The 20,278-nt window shown below is 34.6% G+C and overlaps 2 protein-coding genes across 6 annotated transcripts in view; one reads left to right on the plus strand and one right to left on the minus strand.

The window, feature by feature from the left end:
• LOC114335738 (protein groucho) overlaps positions 1 to 19,668 on the plus strand; it is a 645,524-nt gene extending 625,856 nt beyond the window's left edge. For all 5 annotated transcript variants that reach the window (XM_050644661.1, XM_050644662.1, XM_050644664.1 and 2 more), the window contains 5 exons: positions 127 to 395; positions 2,396 to 2,645; positions 7,197 to 7,532; positions 10,816 to 11,103; positions 19,004 to 19,668. In XM_050644661.1, the coding sequence (XP_050500618.1) occupies positions 127 to 395; positions 2,396 to 2,645; positions 7,197 to 7,532; positions 10,816 to 11,103; positions 19,004 to 19,111 (1,251 nt within the window). In that variant the 3' untranslated portion in view covers positions 19,112 to 19,668. The remainder of the gene's footprint in view (positions 1 to 126; positions 396 to 2,395; positions 2,646 to 7,196; positions 7,533 to 10,815; positions 11,104 to 19,003) is intronic.
• LOC126880641 (uncharacterized) lies at positions 17,421 to 18,641 on the minus strand. The gene is made up of 2 exons (XM_050644666.1): positions 17,921 to 18,641; positions 17,421 to 17,856 (listed from the first exon to the last, which is right to left on the minus strand). Exons 1-2 carry the CDS (start codon positions 18,179 to 18,181, stop codon positions 17,680 to 17,682), a joined length of 438 nt encoding a protein of 145 aa, XP_050500623.1. The 5' UTR covers positions 18,182 to 18,641; the 3' UTR covers positions 17,421 to 17,679.
• Positions 19,669 to 20,278: the final 610 nt, after the last annotated feature.

Here is a 20,278-nt window from a genome sequence, read left to right on the forward strand (position 1 = left end):
AATTAAATAAATACTTAGTAATAATAATAAATACATACGTTTATATAATTTTCTCGTTTGGTCCAGGTTCCTTAATATGACTTAATACCTATAGCATAATTTTTATACAAGCTATTTGTTTTGTAGGAAAAACCCCTCACCCCCGGATCGAAACAACGCTCCACGACACCTAATCTCGGAGCAGGACCAGCTCCAACTGCCAAAGTGGGTCATGCAGGTCAGTACCCGCCCTATCCTCTTGGAGCTGCTAGAGGACCAGAGCATTTAAGTCCGTACAACAACGTCGCCCCTTCGCCCTACAGTCGACCCGCAATATTAGGATACGATGGACACCCCCACACGAGAGCACCCGGAATAGCAACGAATGGTATGGGCGCAATACCTGGAGGAAAACCGTAAGTTTACTTGAAATAATTACATACTTTCAATTAAATAAAAATCGACGGTTTCTTTTTGATTTAATTCGAGTCCCTTGCCATCCTCTGACACCTGTTTCTAGGTTTACCCGTTATCAAAGAAGGCTTTGCAAGAAGACTGAATTGAACCAAAATGCACCTCGACTCGGTGGTAAATATATTTAAATATTCTACCAACGTATGACTTTAGCGACCTCTAACGAGGGAAGATGAAGTGAGTGTCAATAACGATTAAAATAAGCTGTATACCCAAGGCTTAGCCAAGCCATTGGGAGATGCTAGGAATCTGTTGCACTAATGCATCAAACAGTTTACCCATATAAACTATTGTAACGAAAGAGAACTCTTGGCCGACCCCCGTATAAAGGTACACAACAAGAGAATGACGTAATCGAATCTTCGCGGCGTCCGCGATAGTTCTGGAACGTACCTCACGTAGGCGTGCTGACAGACAATGGATCGAATGGTATAGAGACGGGAGATATATCGAGATGGGCGCGAATATTTCTGGATTGTTCCATAATAACTGTATCGTATACAGGGTGTCCAGAAACTCTACCGACAAACGAAGACAGGAGATTCCTCAGCTAATTTTAAGACAATTTAACCCAATTTATCTAGTCCGAAAATGCTTCTTAAGGGAGCTAAAGCTCTTTGAAGATGGCGTCATGAAATTAGTTTTTCTTAAATACCTCCAGAACGCTTCTATTTAGAAAAACGAAAATTGGTATGCATATTTACTTTTCAGAGATGAATGGATTCCATCCATTGCAAATTTCTAGTACCGGTCATAGGCGTCCGTTTTGGGTAGAGCAACGGTTATTTTATCGCATAACTTTTTTGTCCTTAACTTTTATGCATTTTTGACACCGGATTATTAAATTGTGAGGTATTATAGTACTAAAAGGTACTCTTGCTCTAAGTCGGTAGGACACACCGTTTTCTAGAAAAATCGATTTGAAAGTTTTTCGTTTTTGGAATTTGAAAAAAAATTTAAAGAACGTTTCAACAAAAAAACGAAGTATTTTACCAACATAAAGTAAGCATAACTTTTAGTACTCGAATACCTCATAATTTAATAATCTAGTGTCAAAAATGCTCAAAAATTCAAGACAAAAAAGTTATGCTATAAAATAACTGTTGACCTACCCAAAACGGACGCCTATGATCAGTACTAGAAATTCGCAATTAATGAAATCGATTTATCGCTGGAATATAAATAAATGTACCAGTTTTCGTCTTTCTAAACAGTTTTTTTTTGAAATTTTTTTTTAATTCAAAAAGCAAAAAATTTTCAAATCCATTTTTCTAGAAAACGGTGTGTCCTAACGATTTAAAACAAGAGTACCTTTTAGTACTAGGATACTTCACAATTTAATAATCCAGTGTCAGAAATGCATAAAAGTTAAAGATAAAAAAGTTATGCGATAAAATAACCGTTGGCCTACCCAAAACGGACGCCTATGATCGGTAGTAGAAATTTGCAATGGATGGATAAGATTTATATCTTGAAGATAAATACGCGTACCAATTTTTGTTTTTCTAAATAGAAGCGTTTTGGAGGTATTTAAGAAAAACTAATTACAAGACGCCATCTTCAAAGAGCTCTAGCTCCCTTAGGAACCATTTTCGGACTAAGTGAATTGGGTTAAATTATCTTAAAATTATCTGAAGAATCTCCTGTCTTCGTTTGTCGGTAGAGTTTCTGGACACCCTGTATATAAATACGGACAGATTTGTAAATAGAGTTAGTTTAAGCTAGATATTTGTAAAGAAAACTTGTATAAATAAATAATAAAGTAAATAAATACCAAAGCGCTCGTTTTATTACACTATTTATATTTTGTTTCACACTATACTCGGTAGAATACAAAATGATAGCGGTTTATATGGGTATCCCGAACTGATATTGTTTTTATTTAATGTACTTACTTATTCTACTAATAATAATTTATATTGATCTACATTATATTTTTTAGGGCCTATTCTTTTCACATGAACGGCGAAGGCCAACTTCAACCAGTACCATTTCCGACGGATGCTCTAATAGGTCCGGGGATACCCAGACACGCACGTCAAATCAATACCCTTAGTCATGGCGAAGTTGTTTGTGCAGTGACTATTTCCAACCCAACCAAATATGTATATACCGGCGGAAAAGGATGTGTCAAAGTTTGGGACATCAGCCAACCTGGATCAAAGAGTCCTGTTTCTCAATTGGACTGTTTAGTAAGTACATTTTCGAAAGTTACCAAGCACAATTTACATACATTTCAATTATATCTAGATCTATCTCCAAACTCTATACTTTCGTTTTCCGGATCATCTGTTCATCATTGTAGATAGTAGATTGTAGATAAAGGGGTTGTTCCACGTCATAGATCTTTCCTAATAGACTCATCATCATAATCATCATCAACCTGTACGCATTCATTGGGATACAGCTTTCCCTCAGCTCTTCTTTACATCTGTCTCTGTCTTGTACGGCTTCAATCCCGTTGCTGCTAACATCCATGTGGTTGGTGGGCGTCCTCTGTTCCGTAGTGCTTCTTTTCCATTCTGATAATCTGGCGACGTGTCCTGTCAATTCCATTGTAGCGACGCGATTTTTTCGATGGCGCTGTTGTTTTTGTTCTACAAAGTATTTTTTCTTTGTGATTCAGTCTCTCAAAGAGACATCCAACATCTGACGCTCCATAGTCCTCTGAGTCAGGCGAATCTTATCCACTACCTTTTTGTGATATGTTAATGTCACCGTTTCATAAGTGAATACAGGTAACGCACACTGGTCAAAGATTTTACGTTTGAGGCACATGGGTAGGTACGGTTTAAATACGTAGGTAGTTTAATTCACCAAACTCTGCCCAGGCTAATCCTATGCAAGATGGAAGCTCACATGTCTGGTTATCCCTGTCCGACCGAATTTCATGTCCTAAGTACTTATACGAAGCGGTCTGCTAAATATCCCTTCCATCAACAGCAATATTTCGATTTATCACCAAATTAGTCATTATTTGCCTCTTGTTCACGTTTATCTTTATTTTGAGCTCCAAACAAGCATGATGATGTAATATTTCCAACATGATTATAAGAACGGTGTCATCTGTGAATCTCAAAATGACTAAGCTTCCCTCCATTTATGTTGATACCATACTCATTCATATCTGTCTTCCTACAAGTATGTTCTAAAAGCTTATGAACAGCTTTGGAGATACGGTGTCTCCTTGCCGTACTCCTCGCTGTATACAGGATTTATTTGTTTATTGTTCAGATAGTCTTACGTTATCTGTGGCATTTTGGTAGATATATTTAATTATGTCAATGCAGCGATGGTCTATTCGGCATTCTGTCAGTGCTTTTCTGCTGGCTTATGGTATCGAATGCTTTCTCGTAGTCTACGAATATCAGTGTCAATGATGGTTTGTTATATTCTGAGAAGACTTCTTAGTTTGATGCATCGCTAAGGGATTTGATATTTTTCATTTTTAAGTGTTGTTTTAACTTCGTTTGATGTTATTTGTGACATTAAGTCTGATCCCTGATTTGTCATTTTGGGCAGGGGCACAGGCGTCGTCAAGAGGGGGAGGCGATTAGCTAAATTTCTATGGAAAATAGATAAATAAATGAATGTTTTTATAATTTTTATATATAACTTGTGAAAGGGGGGGCCGATCGCCCTCCCCTGGATCCGCCATTGGGCAGGGACATTACTACTGTACCTAGTAATGTTTCCATTATTAACAACGTAGAATGAAGTAAACACTTCTGTTGTATGTAGGTATATTAATTTATTAAAATTCTTAAAATTTATCCACAAGGGAGTGGATGTACAAAACGTTTTCTGTCAAAATGACCATCATCAGTGTAAACGTCCAGAGTACAAGTAGTTGAAACTAGCCACTTCAAAAGGTGTAAAAACCTCTAAATAACATTATTGCTACATTATAAGCTATATAATAATCGACCTTAAGTCGATGTCTTAAGATTATATATTATCACATGTGGATGTATGTCATCCTTGCTCGGAAATTGCACAAGGTTAATGTGTTCAGGTGAGAGGTTAACAAGACATGTGATAATATATAATCTTAAGACATCGACTTAAGGTCGATTATTATATAGCTTATAATGTAGCAATAATGTTATTTAGATGTTTTTACACCTTTTGAAGTGGCTAGTTTCAACTACTTGTACACTGGACGTTTACACTGATGGTGGTCATTTTGACCGAAAACGTTTTGTACTTCCACTCCCTTGTGGATAAATTTTAAGAATTTTAATAAATTAATATACCTACATACAACAGAAGTGTTTACTTCATTCTACGTTGTTTTAACGAAGGTATACAGCCAACTACAGGGTTTACCCCTTTTAAGTTTCCATTATTGTTTCTTATTGTCTACATATTTTTGTTGCTGTTCGTATGGCGCCTGAAAACTTCAAACTTTTGTTTTCTTGTAGTATTTTAATTATTTCTGTTTTTTTTTCTGCATTTTTTTTTCTTCTGTTTATCGATGTTTGTTCTATGTCTTTTCTGATTGATCGGTGGATATCTTTATTTAATACTTGCTGTCACTTGCTGTCATACTTTCACCATGTGAACAAGTCAAATCCACAGCGCAGATGTTACCTGGCCTGGGGCAGATTAGCAAAATATTTTAAACATCCACGATTAATGTAGCATTTTAAACCAATGTTTCCTTGACGGACTACTTTTACTGGGCTTTGACCCACATATTTTTGTTAAATAATATCTTGGTGGTTAGCATGTACATTGCACGTAAGCGCTGATGATGACTGGTAAACCAGTCGAAAACTAGTTATGTTGTGATTTTGATGTAGCCCTTTTGAGGGATTTTAAATATATAAAGGATTTTACTGTTTTTTGTATTACATGGTATACAGCCAACTACAGGAAAACTTTTATAAAGGATTTTACTGTTTTTTGTATTACATGGTATACAGCCAACTACAGGAAAACTTTTTCCTTGTGGATTTTTATTTAATGTCTTCATTGTTCTGTACTTGGGAGTAGTATTTTTCCGTCAACTGTCTTGTTTTAATTACATATTAGCTCTTTGCTATTTTTATTTAGTTTTTCTTTATGGGTCACGACCGTCGGGCGGCATTCCCTAATAGATTAATAGACATAAGATCTTTTGTGTATCACTTGTATAATATATTAAATTGTAAAGACTGATATGTTTCGTACGTCGTACACACTTATAACAACTGAATGATGGGGGAAGAAATGTATTTTTGAAATGTGTAAAGTTAATTCCTAGCTGAGCGCTTTCGGCTTATAAAGCCATCTTCAGAGCTATTGTCAACAATTTCAAAATACCACTATGAAGAGATAGAGACCCATGTATGATTGAATACAACCTCTTTTTCCATCATACATGGATCCCTCTCTCTTCATAGTGGTATTTTGAAACTATTGACCATAGCTCTGAAGACGGCTTTATAAGCTCAAAGCGCTCAGCTAGGAATTAAATATTTTTACACACTTCAAAAATACTCTTTCCTCCTCATTCACCTGTATGAATGTTTGTAGCTTTCATTAATACTTTAATGCTTGCTGTCAAAACTCTATTGGGTTCTTCAAAAGGTACTTAAAGCTTTTTTCCACTGTGTGCTGTTCGTGCAGACAAGTTGGCTATTTCGCGACACTTTCCGAGCATCATCGCCGTTTTGTTGCCTTTTTTAATTTTTTCCTCTTCCTCTTCACATTATAAACTGTTACTGATATCAGTTTCATAGTTTAATTCGTGTCCCATGAGAAGCTAGGGACTAAAGGTGGTCACATCTAATAGACCACAGCCTAGTACAAAGAGGCTCTCCATCACCTTAGAACTCTTGGAAGAAAATTGTCATTATATAACTATCATTAGTTCAAAGTTTCCAGTGATTTGTGATTTTCACCATGTTGTGTTTCTACCTTATAAAAACAAAAAACCATGGAATCCTTTATAAAAGGTATATTTGTTAAACTCCCTATACAGGGCTACATCATAAAACAAACAGAACTTTTGTAATAAAAATACAGCCAACTACAGGAAAGTTTTTTCCTCGTGGATTTTTTTTATAAAAACAATTACAGTGATGAGCTAGCTAATAACCGGCAAAATAGCACAAAAGATGGAAAACGTATTAAGTTGTGAGATAAAAAGAAATGAAACTAGTCGAGCTGGTAAATTTAGAGATATTAACCTTAAGGCTTTGAAATGATTTCATCTAAAATTGGTGGAGGAGGTAGTCAAACCAATGGGCGCCGTAAAAAATCGCACGTGTGGCCAAAGCGTCAAATTTACATTATATTAATAAATTGATTCCCATCTTTATACGTATCAGACGAGTTTGTTGACTGTGACAGTTTTAGTTGACATAATCCTCCTATACGTATAAAGGTGGGAAACAATATAATGTGAATTAATATGTTAATATCGCTAAATTTCCCAGCTCGACTAGTTTCATTTCTTTTTATCTCACAACTTAATACGTTTTCCATCTTTTGCGCTATTTTGCCGGTTATTAGCACTCCCATCATTGTATATTTTCAATTAGTATACTAATTAACATCTTATTAGCCTTCTATCGTCCATGTTTGGACATAGGCCTCTCCCAACGGCTTCCATCCATCTCTATCCTGAGCAACACATATTCCCAATTTTTTCCGGCTACTCTTTTAATATCATCAACTATCAACCCACCTCATCTGTGGTGGGTTGGTGGGTGACTAATTAATATAACTTTATTAATATATCTCTTCTTTTTTAGCAACGAGACAATTACATTAGGTCGGTAAAACTACTGCCCGACGGCAGGACATTAATTGTAGGAGGAGAAGCTTCTAATTTATCAATATGGGACCTAGCTAGTCCTACACCTAGAATAAAAGCCGAATTGACATCTAGCGCACCGGCGTGTTATGCCCTGGCTATTAGTCCGGACTCCAAAGTGTGTTTCAGTTGTTGTTCGGATGGGCATATAGCAGTATGGGACTTACATAATCAGACGCTGGTGCGACAGTTCCAAGGACACACAGACGGCGCGTCTTGTATAGATATTTCTTCGGATGGTACCAAGTTATGGACAGGAGGACTGGATAATACGGTTAGTAACTTTATTTTATTTTTTACATTACCTAATAGTTTTTGTATTTTTCTTTTACAAATTGTCAAATATTCCACACGTTTCTTCAAAGTAGATAACTAACTACACTTGAAGGGGTTTTACTTTTAATAGAATATCCCCTCACTTCTTATGATTAATTTTCATGGATTTGAATATTACCAGAAGTAACCGCATTTGAAATGAAAAACATGATTTTTGCGAAAAATCTTTTATTTTATTCGATATAATCTCATTTAAGCTGAATACAACGATTCCAGCGATTTTCCAACTTCTTTGTGCCATCCGAATAATACGATTCTGAAAGCTATGCAAAATATATGTTCGTTTAGTCAATTATGTCTTCGTTCGAGCTTAATTTTTTAGTTGCGAGCCATCTCATCAGATTAGGGAACACAAACAAAGGGCCAAATCTAAGGGGACCAAATCGCCAAGATAAGCTGAATAAGAAAGCAATTCGAAGCCCGGCTCATGAAGTTTTGCTACTGTCATAACTAGTGTTGCCAGGTCCGATTTGTTTTTAATCGGTACATAAGCAAAAACAAATCGGGATTTAGGGTTGTAGATCGGGACACATAAACAACAATAGCCCAGTAAATGACTGTTTTGGAGTGTAATTTTCAGTCAACTCCTAATTGCATGAAAATCTGGTTTTAGGTTCTACTTACTGTCTACTTCAAAGTTGAACTTGTACCGTTGGTTGCTTTTACTTGGGGGTGGCAGTTACAGTTACCCCTTTTCGGGGATAAAAAACGAGCGTTTAAAGTAAGTCCCAAAATGGATCAAATGACTAACTCTAAAAAACTTTTGTTCTATATAATTTTTAAACTAAGTCAATACTTTTCGAGTAATTTTATCGAAAAAATAGTCTTAGTAAAAATAGTCTTAGTAGCTTTTAAAAAAGCAAAAAATATTGTATGTTCAGAAAGTCTATAAAACCAGTAAAAGCAAAGTTGTAGCTCATCAAAAATACGTTCTTATTCCTCAAATTCCAAATCGAATTTTTCAACTTGAAATAACCAAAAAATTAAGCAATTTTCGGGCAAAACCTATTAAAATTTTTTAGTGTTTAAAAAAATCTTTAATTTTGTTTTATATAAAAGTCTCTAGCATTAAATCTAAGCGAGTTACGCTCAAAATAAAATTGGCCCCTTTTTTGGTAAAAAAAATCATGAAAATTTCCCCCTATTTAGCACCGTAAATAAAGTTAATCATTACCGCTTTACCATTTACTTTATATGTGTATTGTTTATACGATCTGTAAGGTTTACCGGTTGGGAGTGCTTAGTTTTAAAAAAATTGGTTTTATAGTAAAAAAAATTCCTAAAATATTGGAAAATAGAAGTATTAGGGATACTAAAAATTAAGGAGTAAAAAGTAAGTAGGTTTTGCTTTTATAAATATGATAGATTCATTTTGTTTTTCTGTAAGACAAAAATTGGTTAAAATGTGGCTGTTCATATTTTGCATACACTCGTTCGTGATTAGTGACTCGTTCAGGCCCTTTCAATCATGTAAAAAATACATAAGTAAAGTAAATTGTTTGTAAAGCTGTAACGATTTTTTACAAAAAAAAAAGGATTCAACTTGATTTTGAGCATAACTCGCTTAGTTTTGATGCTAGAAACTTTTTTAAAACATATAAATGAAGCTTTATTAAAAAAGTTTTAATTGATTTTTCCGGAAAAGTGCTTCATTTCTTGGTTATTTCACGTTGAAATATTTGATTTGGAATTTGACGAATAAGAACGTATTTTTCATGAGCTACAATTTTGCTTTTGTTAGGTCTAGACTTTACGAGTTCACACTTTTTAAAAATTTTTTATATTATGCTACATTTTTGCTAAGAATATTTTTTTCAATCAAATACTTACTTTTTGAGTTATTTGTGAAAATCGCCTGAATACGTGATTTTTTTTTGTCGAAAATAAACATTTTCAATCGTAAATAACTCAAAAAGTATTAACTAAGTTAAAATTCTATAGAACTAAAATTGCTTAAAATTAGTCAATTTATCCATCTCCGGACTTATTTTAAACGCGCGCTTTTTCACCCCCCGGGTAAAAGCAACCAACGGCACAAGTCGTCCAAATTTCCATGCAATTCTGAGTTAATCGTGAAAATTTCACGGTATCGCCGTATTTCCCGTCCATTTACAAGGTGTTTCTATAATCTGTATTTAATCCTACATAATAATAATAATCAGACGAAATTACAAAAAATAATCGCAGATTAAGTAAATTATTTATTTTTTATTAAAATTATATCTTTCATTCGATTTTGCCGCTTTTAGGAGTGCCTTGTTTTTATAACATAGTTATAAAATTCACTGCAAGTCATTGGTTTTCGTGGGTGAAAATCGGGACATTTAGTGTCCCGATCAGGTACAAATCGGTACGCGTTCCCAGACCCCTTAAAATCGGGACGTCCCGCGCAAATCGGGACACCTGGTAACACTAGTCATAACGCTCTTGTGAGTCCGTACATTGTCTAGGAGAAACAACACTTGTCTTCTGTATATGGAGCCGTTTCAATTAGTAGAGTCAATTAAAATTATTCCTTAGCAATCCCAAAATATAGTGACCATGACCTTTCTGACCCATTGTCAGAACGCATGACTCACTGTCATGCGTTCACTCTGTTCTCTGGTGTGTAGTAGTGGATCCAGGTTTCATCAACGATTACCAATTGACACTGACGCACGCCAAAAGTCCGACGGATTGCGCTTTATTAAGTTTATTTTATCAACAGGATAATTTTTTTATATATAAAACTACATTCACAATATGACTAGTGCGCTCTTCACAAATTGTCTTCTACTTCCACTTCTCTTTCTGGCGGGCGAACACATACTTAAACTTCTTGACTCTCTTCTTTTTTACTATCTTATACAACTATCTCAGGCAGCGATGAATTCCCGGTACCGCCTCGCCATCTGGCTACCAGGCCAAGACTTTACTGGCGAAAGGAAAAACTAAGACTGAATTCCTTGTTCTCACGCTTTGATGATCTCTTCCCGTCAAAACAAAACTCTTAGTTGACGATTGGATTCCACTTCTCGGCTTTTGTCAATGTAAATAAACAGATTTTTTTGCTAACGGCACTTTTGAAGGTAAATAAATGGTTGGGTTTTGTTTATTCTAATTCCTCGGTTTTGTTAATTCTCTCTTCTTTGGAGAATTGTAAGATGCCAATTAACATCTTATACATGGTAGAACAAAACAATGCTAGAGTACACATATCTTACATTTTTTTTTATTTTTAGGTTCGCAGTTGGGATCTTCGAGAAGGCAAGCAACTACAGCAACACGACTTCAGTTCTCAGATCTTCTCTTTGGGATATTGTCCCACGGGAGAATGGCTGGCAGTCGGGATGGAGAATTCTCACGTCGAAGTGTTGCACGCTACGAAAGCAGACAAATATCAATTGCATTTACATGAGAGCTGTGTACTTAGTTTGAGATTCGCAACGTGTGGCAAATGGTTCGTTTCCACCGGTAAAGATAATTTACTGAATGCTTGGAGGACGCCATATGGAGCCAGTATATTCCAAGTAAGTATTATATTATATCCCATTTTTAGCATATCTTGACCTCAATGGTTTAGTTACTAGTAATTGACATCCTGATATCATATTCAATAATGATAATGATAATATATTAGCACTTCTAGTCAAGCAGGCTCATGGCTTGGTTTACTCCCCCCCACTAGTAATTGACATCCTGATATCATATTCAATAATGATAATGATAATATATTAGCACTTCTAGTCAAGCAGGCTCATGGCTTGGTTTACTCCCCCCATTCCTGTTTATTTTCCGCTTTTTCTGTCCAGTTGCTTTCATTCAATTCAATACAAATTTGTAGAATAATCTTTTTTGAGATCGATGTACGGAGTGGAAATAGAAATGCCGAACATTAGTTATAGACCAAGAGGCAGCGCTGAAAAATCTCTTTGAATTTACTAAAGCTAGATTTTTCACAGTTGATTACTGTGAGTGTGTAGAGAAACATACTGCGGTCGGTCAAGCGAAACGTAGAACAGGGGTTACTTGAGAGGGTATCAAAGTTGCTTTCCTACGAAGGTAATTAAATCCATTTACTAAGGCTGAAAATCAGTACACACATTCTAAATTAAATATATATAAATAAAAGTTATTATAGTCGGTCAGCTGTATGACGGGACAGAGCCGGTCGATCGGCCCCAATAGTCGATTGAGGAAGTGAAGCATTTTGGCTCGCAATTTTTTCGTCCAGCATGGATTTACTTGAAATTTTCACAGAAGGTAGGGAATAGTCCAAGGATCATTTTCTATATCATGCCGCTATCATACGTTAAAACCTTGGGGGTGGTTGCCATCCCATCTCGGGGGTGGTTGCCATCCCATCTCGGGGGTGGGAATTTTTTATATAGGTATTCATTTCTTACTGGTATACCCATTCCTTCGCACTTTCTTTTCCAAGTTTTCAGAATTTTTTTCTAGGAATATTTTGAACAGGGTAGGGGATGTGGAGCAGCCCTGCACAGTTCACCAAGAATAGCTGAAAGTCTGAAAATAACCACGCCCATTCGTCATCCGACGGATCTCGCACTGAACGTTCACTTAATATCCACCGTTTGTAACGTGAACAAGTCGGTACAGTCTGCGAAACATTTTTTGTAAGTACGAACCGCAAAGGAGAATCAATTTAAAATTTGCAAATTTTGTTTAAATCGAATCTGAAAGGAAAAGTTTTAAATAATCAGACACGGGAAGTGATAGCAAACGTGATTCATTTTATGATAAATTAAGCGAAAAACAATGAACCGTGTAGAGATTTGAAAAAAGTGCAGGAACGTGTGGTATTGGCAACAGGTGTTGGTTTAAGCAGCGTTCAAAAAATTGCTCGGGAAATGCAATTAATTGAAGATGGCGAATATTCCTCATTTGTAACTCCAAACAAAAAGAGAAAAAAAAAGCGCTTCAAAAACGTGCTTGGACGATTTTGATATAGGGCGTCTTCGACGTTATATAATGGATTTTTGTATAACACAAAAACAAGTCCCAACTGTGAAACGCATACACAGAACATTTGCAGAGGAGTACAACTACTCAGGTTCCATAGAGAGCCTACGAACAGTAATTAGAAAGATGGGATTTCGTTGGCGAAAAACCAGAACTAATAGAAAATTATTAATGGAAAAGCCCAATATTCAACATCTTAGACTGAATTTCTTACGTAGTATGAAACGTTACAGGAACGCAAATCGCCCAATTATATGTATACATGGATGAAACATACGTCCATTCATCTCATACCTACCAAAAGAGCTGGTCCGATAGTTCAAACAAGGGCATACAAAAACCAGTATCTAAAGGACAGATGCTTGTGATAGTGCATGCTGGAGGTGAAAGTGGTTTTGTTAAAAACGCTTATCTGCGCTACAAACCTACTATAAAAACAGGAGATTATCATGATGCAATGAACTACGACAATTACAAAAAGTGGCTTCAGGATAAACTGATACCAAATTTGCCCCCGAACAGCGTTTTAGTGATTGATAATGCACCGTATCACAACGTACAAACTGAGAAATGTCCAACTATGTCTTCCAGGAAAGCAGAAATGCAGCAGTGGCTGACAACGCGAAATATTTCCTTTACAGATGACATGTTGAAATTTGAATTATACGACATTATAAAATTACGCAAACCTCTGTTTAAAACCTATGAAATTGACAAAATACTCGAGGATAAAGGACATTCAGTTTTACGGTAACCCAAGATATTATCCGGATTTGAATCCTATAGAATTAGTATGGGCTTCTATAAAGCAATATGTCGCTGAAAAAAATGTCAGTTTTGATTTTAAATTAGTGAAAAGTTTGTGTGGACTGAATAAAACGATGACGACAAATGCTATGGAAATGGATACGAGAAAGGTTATAAATATCTCTTTTAACAAAAGTATTGGTACAAAGACACCATATTTATGCTTCACCGGGACCGAACATCTAATTTCTATTTAGTATTGCAATAGACGATTTTATTACTACTTTATTACCCTACTGCTTACGCCCTTTTTCTCCGAAACCTTTTGGTCAATATAATGGTAATATAAAGTATAAATAGTCAATATAAAAATATAATTTTTGGTTATAATGCCATAATTTATAGCAACACAAGCGCTTTTTGTTGGATCTATTTTATTACATCTCACTTTGTAAAAAAAATACTACAAATATACTGAAGAAAAGTAATGACAGTAATAATAATTGTGTACGGGACCTATTAGAAACTATTCAAACTTTACGTTTCTTTATTTGTGTCTTCGATTGTACCTATATTTTAAAGTTCACCCGCGCGTACAGGCTATCTTTTTCCTTCCGAGTGCGTTCTCACTTCATTGTTCGCGCAGGCAGTTAGAATTTCAGACTTTCAGCTATTCTTGGTGAACTGTAGTAGTCCCTTTGTCGTCTTAACCCATTTAACGCCGAAACTTTTATTCTTTTATATTGAATGAGATATTTAATTTTTAGGCTTATTAAGGATGACAGAAATAAAGTATGGAAGAAATTTTGCAAAAAATACGATAGGTTTTTCAAAAAAGGGTGTCCTTTTAAAAGGACGGTGGCATAATCAATGATTGCGAATAACAAAATAATTAATAGTACCAAAATTTTAAAACGAAAGTTTTTTATTCTAATTATTTCAACAAATTAACATACAAAAATCTTAAATATCTAGTTTGTATGATATTTATAAAAGCATTGTTTTGGATGTAGTGCTACATTACATTTATTGCAGCAAAAATTACATTTTTTGTGCCAAGCAGCACAACGAGTTTGAGTATCCTTATAGACAATAAGGTGGTCCATCCGATCGTATCTTGAGTGACTATGCAAATTGGCTGAAGGTTTGCTAGGCCCTCTTTTTGTTGTCTTTTTAAAAGATTCAAGAATGCCTACTGTAATTGTGCGACGATGCTGTAAATGATCCATTTTACCGCCACTAATTCTATGAAGTTGCCAGGCATTTTGTTCTGCTAGATCCACTATGTGGCTTATTATGGGAAAATACCATTTCTTGCCACGGATGGCTACTCTGTAGTAACTGATATTTTCATCTGCCCGATCGACGCCACCCATGTTTTCATTATACTGTTTTATAATATTAGGTTGATCAACAAGCACCTTCTTTTTTCTTTTTGAGAATACCGTTGTACTTGCTTTGTTGGGTATATTTGATTATGATTGGATATTATTGAAACAACATTATTGTCATTCCATTTGCAAACTACTATTTCACTTTCTTCTGCCGTGCAGTAGTCAAACGAACCCCTTTCTTTCTTTTTCAGTGTGTCTGAACCCTCAATATCACAATCTTTACCTAGGCGATTTTCTCTTATTGTACCTGTTCCTTTACATCCCCTTGATGTAAGTTCTTCCAAAAGGAGCAGCGTGGTAAAATAGTTGTCAAAATATATATCATAGGGTAATTTGGAAGCCTTGACTTCTAGGGCATCAACAAATTGTAAGACAATACTAGGTCCCAAACCAAGAAGTTTATATTTATCTTGAATAGTGGATGAAGATCCCTGATATGGATCAAACCACTCCACATAACCTAGCCTAGTAGTCCCCATCCAAAACTTATATCCCCATCTGATAGGTTTACCACGGATAAACTGCTTGCATCTATGTTTTCCATAATACGGAACCATTGACTCATCCAAACTGTGGTGTTCTTCTTGTGGTGCTAAATCAAGAAATTTTTGATTCATTACATCAATTAGTGGTCGAACCTTTGAAAATTTGTCCTGTGTATCTAATTTTGCATTGTCGCAGCAATGAATATTCTGCATAATCAATCTGAAACGGTTTCTAGACATTGCATTAGCTACAAGGTCGTGAGTAGAATCAGGAGATTTTTCCCAGTACATATCTCGGCTAGGAACACTCATATATCCACTATATAATAAAATTCCAATAAATCATTTAATTTCGTTTGTTGTAATATCGCCTTCACGGTTATGTAAATTGGCGTACATATTTGAAAATTCAACAAGCATCTGAATAACTGTATTATCAAAAAATAAGAAAAAAGTATCTACCGGGGAAATGATGTTTTTTGGACCTTCTATTATACTCCAACTTGAAATCTTGCTATCTATATCTCTCTTGGTCCATCGATAGTTTTTGCGGCGTTTGCTCTTCTGTTCTTTCACATTTACTGTAGGAGCTGCTTGTTCTTTAGACTTTGAAGTATTCTTTTTAGAGTGCGGCAAAGGGATGTCGTCTTCATCTTCTTTTATATCGGATTTGGTATGGGTTTTTTGATCATTTATGACTATCTCTGCCTCCCCTCGTAGTTGATTTCCTGGCAAGTTACTTATTTCCACAGCATCTTCATCACCGCTGTCCTCGTCAGTCTCTTCCCCATCTTTGGGTGGAAAAATAATTATGTCATCAGGAAGTTCATTATCTGACAGATTTTCTATCTCGTCCATTAACTCACTTAAAGTCAAAGGTTTTGTCCAGTACCTAAAACAATATTCATACTTAGTATAGCGAAAAACGCCACCGTTCTTTATAAAGAACACCAAACTTTGATAACCAATATACAAAAATAATACTAATTTTTCTATTATATAACTTTTTATATATAATAATAAAGGCATTTTAAATACATACATAAAATATCTTTGAAATTAAGGGATCTAAACAATATATTTTACTCACCTTCTATCAGTCATGTTTGGAAACTGTAAACAGTCTTTCAGGTAACCTCAAAAATTATGCAGAAAACACCAGATTTATATAATAATTGTTAATTTTATTTAATAAAATGGCTTCTTATTACACGAACCAGCACGCCATCTCCTTAATAACTAGCAAAATAATTAAGTTACAGGCATCTTTGTAGCGAGGTCTTTTAAAAGGACGGTGGCCTTAAATGGGTTAAATGGACTGCATATTTTATTGCCCATTTTGATAGCTACTTTGTTATTTTTGTCGAGTGCTTTACTTATTTTATTAATATTCATATAAACTTTGATGTCTTCCATTCCTTCTCATAGCTGTTCTAAATATCGAGTCATCTTCTTAAGCTATAGAAAAATCAGATGGACAGATCTATTTTTGGCCATTATTTTTTCTATTAGTTCGACAGTGTAAATGTACTGGTCTTCTCTGATTTTCTCCTTTATATGTATTTCTAATTTTTCCTTTATGGTCTGTCCGTACAGTCTCCCCATAGAAGATATAATGTTTGATTCCTCGATAGCTATTTTCTTTCTTATATATCAATGTCGTAATAATATATGCTTGACTCCATTCTGCCGGTAAGTCGTCTCCATTCGGTGCTCTTTCAAATCTTTTTCGTATCCTTCAGAATAGCTTTTCCGATCCGTTTTTTATCAATTCATTTGGTATTCCGCCGGGGCCTTCTCCTTTTTTTTTTTCATTAAATCGAATACAGGACCAAGTCAAAAAATACTACATTATTTTCTTGGACATTTTAAATGGATCACCCTATATTTTATGTTACTGCTTCTGTCTATAATACTTTTAACGTTCTAGTCCCAATAACGAGTCATAGAATGAGCTATACACGCTGTATATACTTATATTCTGTATAGTGATGTAACCAATAAAAAACGGTACCGTTTTTTAAAAAAAAAACCGTTTTTTATTGCAAAAAAAACGAAGCCTTCGTTTTTTTTGTTTTTTTTCGTTTTTTTTTATTTTGATTTTTTAAGTGGGTACAGTTTATTTAATGACAAAAACATATAATAAATATAATATTCTGTATAATTTTATAACAAAATAAGTATTATTTCGTTTCATAATTAATTTCGTATAAATCCTTTAAATAAAAAGACCATGGGTATAAACAAAATAAGAAGAGTTTATTCGTTAACTTGCAAAATCAAAGCAAAAATAAGTAATAAAAATTTATCAAATAAAAAAAACAACGTCTTAATGATTGAAAAGGTTCAATTAATTAACCGAATCCCTTAAATTAACACTGATCCGTCCCGTCGCTATCTGCATTTTCTTCAGACTCTGAAGCTTCCTCTTCATCACTTTCAAAGACAGACTCCGACTGATCTGAATTGGATATTATCATTGGTTCCGGTTCAGATTCTAATGCAGGATTGACTGTGAAGCTAGGATAGCTGCAATTGTGTCCTCATTCCATAGAAAAGCCTTTTTGAATAGTCCTTCTTTTGCAATAAAATTGACAACGTCAGCTAAGACGGCTGCTTCATCGACATCTGGCATCTTCTGTGCTACCTTGTATATGACTTCTGTCGCATCAGTCTACATTAAATAAAAAAATTAATAGAAATATAACTAAAACCCACTATAACCTAAAAAAAATTACCATCTCATCTGAGCTAAGTTCGCAGCCACGATATTTTGGATCCAAAAGGTTAGCTACAAAATGAACACTATAAATAGCAAACTTCTTCCGATTTTCAAAAATTGCCCTTGTATCTGCTTCCTCTTTGGATAACAATGGACTTTTAGTGACATTTTCTAATGAGGTGTTAACCATTTTTTTAAATAAATGCAGACATTTTGAAATCGTTGGTGTGTCACCTTCTACAGAGGTAATTGTGTTAGCAATTGGTTCCAGAAGCATAATGTATCCTTGTACCCGGTCCCAAAATATATCGCTTAGAGCATTTTTTTTAAAGATGGGTGTTTGCTTACTGTCTTTTCAACTTCTTCATTGATAGCCATCCTTTTTATTATTTGTTTGTTAGCAAGCAATGATTGTAGACAAAGAACTAATGATCCCCATCTGGTAGGCACTGGGAGTTTAAGACTGCAACTTATTTTTAATTCGTTTTTTTTTCCTTTACCCACGCAGATAATATGTGGCTTTGTCGGATGGCCTTTGTAAGGGCAACAGCCTCGGCAGTAAACGATTTCAGACTTGTTAAATTTAGCACTAAATATTATTATATATATAGTTATTTAAATAAGCACTAAACACAAATATTTCCGGCACAAGGCAAGTAAATCACAAAATAACAACAGAAACAGAACACCTGCAAAAGCTAATCGGTAATTCCCCGGTTTTCTCAGCGCCAACGAATACGAGCGTCCTGCTAAATTACGGTCATTCCCCAAAAGCAACGACGTAAAAAAATAATAGATAAAGGCAGTAAGGGTTTAATGTTTCAATATTTTTTAAAAAGGAACGTCAAACACTGAGTTTCTAGATGTTTTGGATATAATATTGAAATATTGGGTGATTTTTAGGCTTACAAACAACTCCTAATATTGATATTGTTAATATTACGTTGAGAAACTAATAAAAAACAATTAAAAACAAAAAAAACACGTTTTTTATTGTTTTTTTTTTTCGTTTTTTTTTAGAATTAAAAAAAAACACGTTTTTTTACATCACTAATTCTGTATTAAATATCATTTTAATTGTTTTTTTTTTAATTTTCAGTCCAAAGAATCCTCAAGTGTTCTGAGTTGTGACATCTCCACTGACGACAAATACATAGTAACAGGATCTGGAGACAAGAAGGCGACAGTGTACGAAGTGATATACTAAAAGTGCGCGCGTTTGTAAAAATATACACAAAAACTTTTACCATGTGACTTAAGCGTCTTTGACTATATTAATTTTTGCATTCTATTGTACATAAAAGATTGTAGATGTTTACTACAGAGGGCGTAACTGTTTATCGTTTTCAGCTTCTGTCAAAATTTCACTATTTATCGAGTACTTTCCTGTACTTTGACACCCTGTACATTTTTCTAGATAGCTGAGCAAAGAGGGACATTTTTAATTTATGTTTTTTTTTATCTAGGGCAAGCCTCAATGCGATAAATACAGTGTGTACCAAAACTAGGAAATCTCTTGGCAGATACGAAATTTTGGAACAATCTGTATATTTGTTATTTGTTTTACAAAAATCTGACATATTGTTAAAACGTGTGTGTGAATTAGATGTCAATGAATTAAATAAAAAAACATGGCACCAGTGATTCAAATTCAAATACTTAACAATTTAGAACTTTTCATTGGTTTCTCGATGTTATTACGAAACAGAAGATTACGTAGCATATTTTTCGTAATTAAATAAAATTATATAATTACAACAGAAAGCTTATTTTTATTTTAAACCTTTCAACATCCGTTTCCTTCTAATCCACCAAGTACAGAACCTATAATAAATAACCAGAAAAACAGGAATGATCTGCAAATGTTACTAATGAGAACTGAAAACATTATGTTGATGTTTTGAAAATGTACATAGAACATACAATTGAAAAATTCTATTTCACAATTTTTTCATGGACTGTATCTATAGCAGTGTTTCCCAACCTTTTGGGTCGTGTCTCCCTAGTCATGCCAAAAATTCTTATGCCCCCCCCCCCTGACATAATATTATTCACTAGAAAATGGTGGGTTTTAGGAAGAAATCGGTAGAAAATTGTTAACGAAACAGTTAAGTCAATTTTCAAAACGGATAGGTATAATGAAAAACTCAAATTCAGATTCCAAATAATTTTAATACAGATTTTTCTGTATTAATTTATTATTTTAATTTAGTAAGATCCTTGCTGCACAGAGATTTTATATTAGTTTACAATTTGGTTAGCTTCAGTATCAAGTCTCCACGTGGAGTTATATACAACCGATTTCTTTTTTACCAGTAAATCATTTACAGCACTAAATCTACATCCAGCTAAATATGGATAACACGATAGCAAT

Source organism: Diabrotica virgifera, chromosome 2, assembly GCF_917563875.1.
Source record: "Diabrotica virgifera virgifera chromosome 2, PGI_DIABVI_V3a".
Classification (NCBI taxonomy): Eukaryota; Metazoa; Arthropoda; class Insecta; order Coleoptera; family Chrysomelidae; genus Diabrotica; species Diabrotica virgifera.